This window comes from Triticum dicoccoides, chromosome 1A (genome assembly GCF_002162155.2).
Source record: "Triticum dicoccoides isolate Atlit2015 ecotype Zavitan chromosome 1A, WEW_v2.0, whole genome shotgun sequence".
NCBI classification, from domain to species: Eukaryota; Viridiplantae; Streptophyta; class Magnoliopsida; order Poales; family Poaceae; genus Triticum; species Triticum dicoccoides.
The window spans coordinates 356,304,264-356,312,499 of NC_041380.1; the positions used below are offsets into that span (position 1 = coordinate 356,304,264).

The 8,236-nt window shown below is 43.6% G+C and overlaps 2 protein-coding genes across 2 annotated transcripts in view; one reads left to right on the top strand and one right to left on the bottom strand.

Annotated features, from left to right (window-relative positions):
• Nucleotides 1-2,884: 2,884 nt before the first annotated feature.
• Nucleotides 2,885-5,197, top strand: LOC119272783 (aluminum-activated malate transporter 12-like). Its single transcript, XM_037554177.1, has 6 exons — nt 2,885-3,228; nt 3,316-3,456; nt 3,532-3,804; nt 3,922-4,049; nt 4,180-4,323; nt 4,451-5,197. Exons 1-6 carry the CDS (start codon nt 2,952-2,954, stop codon nt 5,078-5,080), a joined length of 1,593 nt encoding a protein of 530 aa, XP_037410074.1. The 5' UTR covers nt 2,885-2,951; the 3' UTR covers nt 5,081-5,197.
• Nucleotides 5,198-5,332: 135 nt separating this feature from the next.
• The window catches only part of LOC119272793 (DAR GTPase 2, mitochondrial-like), a 3,588-nt gene continuing 684 nt past the window's right edge, over nt 5,333-8,236 (bottom strand). The window contains exons 3-8 of the mRNA XM_037554183.1: nt 8,068-8,145; nt 7,799-7,946; nt 7,602-7,672; nt 7,127-7,223; nt 5,824-6,011; nt 5,333-5,637 (exon numbers count right to left, since the gene is read on the bottom strand). Of these exons, the coding sequence (XP_037410080.1) occupies nt 5,374-5,637; nt 5,824-6,011; nt 7,127-7,223; nt 7,602-7,672; nt 7,799-7,946; nt 8,068-8,145 (846 nt within the window). The 3' untranslated portion in view covers nt 5,333-5,373. The remainder of the gene's footprint in view (nt 5,638-5,823; nt 6,012-7,126; nt 7,224-7,601; nt 7,673-7,798; nt 7,947-8,067; nt 8,146-8,236) is intronic.

Below are 8,236 nucleotides of genomic sequence, written 5' to 3' on the forward strand. Positions count from 1 at the left end.
TGGAGATGCTCTTAGCCTTTGAAGTAGAAGTTGCCCCCTGGTTTCGGCACTTTGTATATTTACATACGACATTTGGTTGGTTTGGCTCCTTTTGATCCTGGTCTCCCGGTCGTGGACGACTTGTCTCCTTTACGCCAAAACTTGTCTGACTTCCTTGTTCGGAGTTTTGGGGTAGCCCTATGGCATACTTCATTCTTCAGATGTGGACTCTTGGCGGGTCTCGATTATGTGTTTGGAAGGCCTCCCCAAAGCGTACAACTGGATATGGGCTTAATCCCACTTCCCATAGACACCCATCACGTGATCATCTTTGATATCTTGCTATAGGCCTTCTCCAAGTCGATGAAACTGTACGAAGATCACCTCTATAGCCGATCTCTCAGGGATAAAAAAATTGTTTTCTTACATTCGTCTATCTTATCAAACAATGCTCAATTACTCTCTTCCAAAGCTTCATAATATGACTAATTCCTTCGCGATTAGTACAACTTCGGATGCCCCATTTATTCTTGAAGATGGATATACTAGTGTGCTCTTCGTCCACTATTCAGACATCTTATTCTAACAAGAGATGCTCCCACGGGCGGCCATGAGCGAATCCTAGTCGCCGCTCGCGTCACACCCCAACGCCTCTCCTAGCCGCCATGGGCAAAGCCTGCATGACACGACGATTGTGGGGCCATTTCCTCCTCCAGTTGGGGTTGGCCACTTTGATGGGTGCTCGACGTGGTGAGGTAAGGCAGCGTAAGGTGAGCTGGAGGCATCTCCCGCAGAGAGGCGAGGTGGTGCGCCGCGAGTGTGCGGGGTGGCCTGGCTGGTGCGGATATGCCATGCGTGGGTCGCATCACGGTGCGAGGTGTTGCTGCGTCTTGGGCGAGGCTGTGTCGGGACGCACGACGCGGGCGTGGCGCTGGTGCGCTTCGGGGGTGCGCACGAGGCCCGGGCAAAATGGATATGCATCGCGTGGTGGTCGGTTGTGGTGGTGTAGCTCCGACGGCATTGCAGCTCGGGTGGCGCGGCTCGGTGACCCTGGACGACGCGGGAGGGTGGCTCCATGCGGTGAGTGTAATGGAGTTGGTCTCCGATGGGCGCAAAGTGGCGTGTGTGAGGGCGCGTCAGCGTGTTGATGTATGGCTACCGTTTGAAACCATGGTGCTTCTTGGCATGAGGCATCGCTCCTCTGCTCCCTGTCGGCATGGTGCTCCATAGGGTGCGGGGCTCACGCTCCGTCCGATGGTCCAACGTTTGGTCGGTCATTGATGGATCTGCCACCTTGTGTTGGAGCTTGGTCGTCGTTGGCCTTTGTGAGGTGCGATTGGTTGTGGTGGATCTTGACGCTTCTTCATCAATGGGCGTGTTCGATGGTGGTGGTTGGTGGTCTTGACGGCGTTCGCGCCGGTTGATGTGTGGCGAACGGTGTGTCCAGAGCTTGGGTGAAGACCTTGTCTCGGCTATGTGTCGTGACCAGTGATGGCAACGAGTGTAGGTGTCGTTGACCTCCACGAAGACATCGCTGCAACACCCCTCTCGCACAGATCCAGTCGTCAGTGTAGTTTCAAGGGAAAACCTTATCATGTGTGATCGAACAATGGCAGCACCTTGGTGTCATTTTCTCCTTGGTTTATGATAGTTTTCACTTGATTTTAAATTTTAAATTAATTAACTGGGCAAGTACTGCTTAAAAAGTCTTTTTTTGCCTCCATTTCAAAAAAAAATCTAACAAGAGAAAAAATAGTTGTTGCTATCACTAGTAAAAAAACAGAAGTTTTGTTTTAGAAATCACGCAATGATACAAAGGCTTAGCGACAAAAAAACAAAATTATCCCGAAATTAGTTGTGATCAATGCGAACGAACCCAAAGTCCAGCACCAGCCGTGCATTTCAAGTGCGGGTTTGACACAAGGCCACCAACCAGTTCACAGGTGTGCCCTCGCCTGGCAAGGTGTCGACCACCGGACGGCAGAGCATCACCGCAGCTGGCAACGCGGCCGCACGACCAATCTGAACCCGACGACAACCGTGACCTTCGCCCTACACTACAACCTCAAGCGGCCATCCGCACATGTCGCTCTCCACCACCGCCGGACCGGGACCGGACGAGCCGGCCATTGTCGTCCAATCAAGGCGCGCACACGAGCAGCTTGCCGAGGCCGGGGCCTTTCCCAACTTCCTCTTCACGTGAACTCATTCAGCCGATGGTCCAGTGCAAAGTCAAGGCCGCCATCACCACGTATCAGCGTCAGGAAAAGGAGAAGTGCGTATCGTCCTGTGATTCGGCGAGTTGCTCAACAAACGGGAGGAAGGTGGCGTCCTCTCCCTTCCTGATATTTGGGACACCTACACCTGCGGCAAGGGCGAACAGAAGATGTTTAGTCACATATCAGTGGAATTGCGTGTCCAATCTACGACGGAAAGCAGTGATGGTCATGCTCCGTAGGTCGCAAAATGAAGCGGAGAATTCAAATAGGTAGAATATATCTGAAGAAAACTAGGGCGGGGGGTGGTTGCTGTGAGGAGAATAGGGATAACAGCATTGTCTACACGTATCAAAATGTACTAAAATGCTACTGCAGTTAGGTGATATTCTAGATTAGTTAGTTGGTTGTTTACACCACAGAGTTCACAAAGATATATCAAAAGGAACACGTAAAGATAGTAGCAAGCTGGTGAATTTATTTGCTACCATCACATGCAAAGAACCAGTAGACAGCTATCAGACTTACTTTTAAAGTCATGCACGACAGCAACATTCCAGAAACCACACGAAGCCACTTTTCGCAACATCGTTGAATTAACGAAATTTAGTATGTGTAAGGTTACGTGCATTATTGAAGCCCAGACCTTATATAACGAGCTTATGGCGTAGGGAGCGAGCATCACTTACTTATGGTTGGTAGCATTGCCATCTTTCAAGGAACCTGAGCATTCATCTTCAGCCCCAGGCTGCAAGAATGGCTTGTGCTGTAGATCCCAGCAGCAACAACAAGAACAGCTTGCTGATGCTTCCTGAGAGAGTGAAGAAGATCAGCAGGATTCCTGCTTCGTGGTGGGCGTACGCATGGAGTATTGGAAGAGAAGATCAAAGGAGAGCCATTCATGCTCTCAAGGTCGGGACAGCTCTTACACTGGTCTCACTCTTGTATATACTAGAACCTTTGTTCAAAGGGGTGGGGAAGAATGCAATGTGGGCTGTCATGACAGTTGTTGTTGTGCTCGAATTTACCGCAGGTAATCTACTACCATTATATTGATCATAATATGTGTTATATGTGTATGTAGTTCTTGGGTTTCTGACAAGTGAGTACTGATCAACAGGTGCAACCATATGCAAAGGTCTGAATAGAGGATTCGGAACAGTCATAGCGGCATCTCTAGCATTTATCATTGAACTTGTAGCAGTAAGATCTGGAAAAGTTTTCCGTGGTTTCTTCGTGGCTTCTTCAGTATTTTTAATAGGTATGAACCTTGTAAAATTGGAATTCAGGATGGCCTAATTGATAGTATCTTAAGCCGTAGCATTTTCAATGACAGGATTCGCCGCAACGTATTTGAGATTCTTCCCATCCATTAAGAAGAACTATGATTATGGAGTGGTGATTTTTTTGCTAACCTTCAATCTGATAACGGTCTCAAGCTTCCGCCAAGAGAACATACTGCCTTTAGCACGAGATCGCTTGAGTACAATTGCTATAGGGTGTGCCATATGCCTATTTATGAGCCTCTTCGTATTGCCAAACTGGTCGGGAGAGGACCTCCACAGCTGCACTGTGCGCAAATTTGAAGGATTGGCAAGATCGGTTGAAGGTGGGTATCATCACATATATGATGTTAACATACTAACTATTATCATACTAATAGCCTAATCTTTAAATGTAACAAAATATCAGAACTCAGTAGTATCTTACCAAAGAAAAATTGCAGGTTGTGTGAATGAGTATTTCCGAGATCAAGAGAAGCATGATAATATTCTTGATAAGCAGACGTCAAGAGCTTCCATTCATACTGGGTATAGAGAAGTACTAGACTCAAAATCAAGTGATGAGTCCCTGGTAAGTAAATCACCGTTTGATGCTTCAATCTTCTTATCCTTTTCTCTGTGCAAATGTTTTTTATCAGATTGATGTCATGGATGTCTCTTATTTCAAAAAGTATATGCCCTCAATAATAACAATTGGCCAGGCACATTATGCAAGCTGGGAGCCAAGACACTCAATGCAGTGTTACAGTTACCCATGGCAAAAGTATGTGAAGCTTGGATCTGTGCTTAGACACTTCGCATATACTGTCGCTGCACTTCATGGATGCCTCGAATCAGAAATTCAGGTACTGAAAAAAACTTATGATATAACATGCTTTTCCAGATTTCTCTGACATATCAATATTATTTCAAGCAAAACCATCTTTCTGTAAATAACCTGTGCTCACAAAGTTATATTTATCGATGTTGAAGACTCCGACATCCGTCAGATCACTATTTCGAACCCCATGCACTAGAGTTGCACGAGAGGTGACCAAGGTTCTACAGGAGCTTGCAGACAGCATAAGAAATCACCATCGTTGTGCCCCTGATGTGCTGTGCGATCATCTTCATGAAGCACTACAGGATCTAAACTCAGCAATAAGGTCACAACCACGGCTATTTCTCGCCTCAAAACATGGATCTGCCAATAGTCGTATGCTAATGGAAATGAATTCAAGCAAGCATGCCGCCTCAAGAACTGCTCTGCCCTCATTCAAGACTGATACAGCATCGATATTAGAAAGGAAGAACACAAAAGCAGATCAACCATCAGAACGCAGTGAGAGGAGCACATTAGGGCGGACGCTAAGTAAGATAGCTATCACAAGCCTTGAGTTCTCTGAAGCACTTCCATTCGCTGCTTTTGCTTCGTTGCTGGTAGAAATGGTAGTACGACTGGAGCTGGTTATTGAGGAAGTAAAGGAACTGGAAAGGGCTGCAAATTTTAAAGAGTTCACTCGCCATGACCATCTGACCATTGATATCGCTTGCAAGGAGGAGAAGAGAAACAATGATGGTGTGCGATTAGGCAGCCACACAGTTTCTCCTGCAGCTGAATAAACACTCATGGGTAGATCAAAGCAGCAGTGTATAGATCATTCTGAAAATAATATGTATTTATTCTTTGGTTAGAAAGAGATGAGTGGTGGATTTCAATAACTACTGTTTAGCATGATATACATTTAGGTGCAATTAAATATTCTCCGTCTATCAATCAGTCGTTTGCAGATGTCCCAGCGATCAGACTTGGAAGGATTATCAAGTGAATAGTAATTCACCTGTTTTCCGTACTCAGTAAGTAATGATTTGTATCCACATATATCCTTCTCTGACCCGTGTTTCACATTGGATGATTATGCAGCTACTTCCTGCCTAACATCTGTAACATGGTCCAAGGTATAATGGCCAAGCCTTCCTGTGCGATAGAGATTGAGTAATTTGACAGCGACAAGTTTATTCCTATCCTCAATTGTTTCAGCAGAAATCCTGAAAGCTTTCTGCAAGTGTGTAAACTGGATTTCTACCAATCTTCTTAAATCATTCTCATTTCCTAAATCTCCCTGAAAAGATGCTATGGTCTCGGAAAGCGCTTGACGAACGGCTCTAACGATAAAATCCTGCACATAAATAAAGCGAAGCAATTAAAACATGGCAGCTAGCTAAAAGTATGCATGTCAGAACCAAGAATTCGATGCTCTTAAAAATCATTATATAATGAGAAATATATCCATTTTCTAGCATTAATAGTAAGAAATTGCAATAAATATTAGGATGTAATACCTAGAATAATCATCGATATTTACCTGGGTATGATCTGAGGAATACTGCCTTTTAGTATGGCAACTCCTGGTGGGAATTGCATCAGCAAAAGAAGATTTATCTCCGTCTAGATTCAGGTTCTCCCACTCACTGCATTCCGTCCTTAAGTTAAAAACTGTAAGAAGGAATTGTGCAATCTCATACTCCTCTAACAAGGAATCCTTAATTGCTCCTGAAATAGAGGTGCATGAATCAGATAACCTTTACCTAATAATAAAGCAAATTGGGTTTCTTTCGTCCGTCATGGCATTTTTCAGAAAAGTCCCTCTATTTCAGAGAATTCAACCCACAGTTCTGTCTTAAGTTAAAACGAATCGTTATTTTCATATTTTACACAAACGTCCCTGTCTTTTCTTGAAATCAACCCGCCGTCCAGGTTTAAGTCACACCCGAACCGTTATTTTATATTTTTTGAATACCCCCTGATGTTTTAGATAATTCATCCGCGGATCATATTTAAGTCAAACAAATGCTTTTTAAAATCATCCATATCTTTTAAACCGTAACTCCGATTTCAACCTGTTATATGTGAAATTTGATTAGAAAAATATGTAGAATATGAATATGAGATTATTTTTACCTGTTAAGTATTTTTAAATATTATTTTGGAATATATTTGAGTCAAACAAAATGATTTTCTAAATTATCTGTATCTTTTAAACCGTAACTTCGATTTTAACATATTATATATGAAATTTTATTAGAAAAATGTGTGGAATCTAAATATGATGTTAATTTTACCTGTTAAATATATTTAAAATATTTTTATGGAAGCGAACTTATAATTTATAGCGCAAGATTCATTTTTTTTCATAACGGCGGCGATCCGGATTGCAAATAAACACTCAACTATAATCATCTACGGAAAATAAAACATCGATAACTACACATGCATACCTCTGAAAAATATCGTAGGGGAAAACAACAGATTTCTCATCGCGAGAGTGAAAGAAAGCGAGCGAGAGAGAGAGGGAGAGAGAGGGAGAGAGAGGGAGAGGGAGGAGAGAGGGAGAGAGAGACGCCTTAGGATTAACCATATTCAACACACGTTTTTTGTTGTTTTGTGTGAACACCGAGGCCATCGCCGGCGAGGGTGAGAAGGAGGATAAACGGCAACACAAATATGATGCCTCGCGAATATAAAGGAGATGGACCTATTGTGGTCTGGAGTGATGGTTGTTGAGTTAAGAGCGTGTGTTATGTTTTCTCTCCCGTTGCAGCGCACGGGCTCTTTTGCTAGTAATATATAATGACAAGTGAAACCTTGAACTTCGTAGGAGTCTTTACCTGTCAAAACTAGCCTGGGACCAGATTCATCATTCGCAAATATAGGAGATAGAACACCAGGAGTGTCTAACACATATATATTTGGATGACTGGCAACCTGAAAACCAGAAACTTCCTGTTGTTAAGATTTAAATGACACATTACAATCATATAAATAGTTCCCGAGCCATGGGATATTGGGTAGCAGAGACAAGAAGGTGCAAAAGACAGGCACTGCAGCTATTTCTGCAATCAGCATGCTTGAGTGCTGTTGCAATTGTATAAAGACATTTTCAGACCATTGGTCAATGTGAACAGAAGTAACTCATATGATGCTTACATTGAGCTCGACTGTTAAATAAGAGGGTTTTCCAAATGATTCAGGTAATTCTTTTTCTTTTAGCGAGATAAAGTACTACCACATGTTCTTAGAAGACCAAAAATCATTTTCCTTCATTCGACTGTACAACACAAGGTATTAAATCAATCAAAATACCTTGTAGCCACTTATATCTCTGGTTTCTCCGGGATGGCTGCTGACAATCGCATGCTTGAGCTTTCCCTTCTCTGAAAGACAACCCAGCCATTGTCACACAGCAATCAAATCACAATCAAAGCAACCATAGTAATAGGAAAAATAAGGTGCATCAAAATGTTATTACGAACAGAAAGGCAACAAGTAAACTGCATCACCTGCTGCCCCAATCCTTCCAATTTGATGCATCGTATTGATGATGGCCGACTTGCCAACATTAGGGATACCGACCAAGAGAACAGTCCCTGTGCAGTCGCTCACCCCAAGCTTGATCTCCCTGATCCTCCCACGCACAGCATTCAACAGCTACATTAGAGTTGAAATGAGCCCCAATTAGATACAGGAATCGCATAATAATCATGAATTTAGCCGGTAAATCGATGCACTTAGAATGCACTTGAGACGACACTAGCACGGCTCTAACTACCTCATTGATGCTTTCCCTGCTGTGTGAATTGACCGCGATGCACGAGCAGCCCCTTTGCTTCATGAACGCCACCCACTTCTGGAGCAGCAACGGCGATAAATCATACAGTCAAAAGACAACTTGCGTATGTCAGAACTAAACATATCTGCAGGGCGCCAAGCAGTTGAAA

Bases quoted from the DNA above. Each gene is read 5' to 3' on its own strand.
- LOC119272783 (XM_037554177.1), top strand. From the start codon at position 2,952: ATGGCTTGTGCTGTAGATCCCAGCAGCAACAACAAGAACAGCTTGCTG. The intron at 3,457-3,531 runs GTATGAACCTTG...TTTCAATGACAG, and splicing joins TTCTTCAGTATTTTTAATAG to GATTCGCCGCAACGTATTTG. The intron at 4,050-4,179 runs GTAAGTAAATCA...ACAATTGGCCAG, and splicing joins AATCAAGTGATGAGTCCCTG to GCACATTATGCAAGCTGGGA.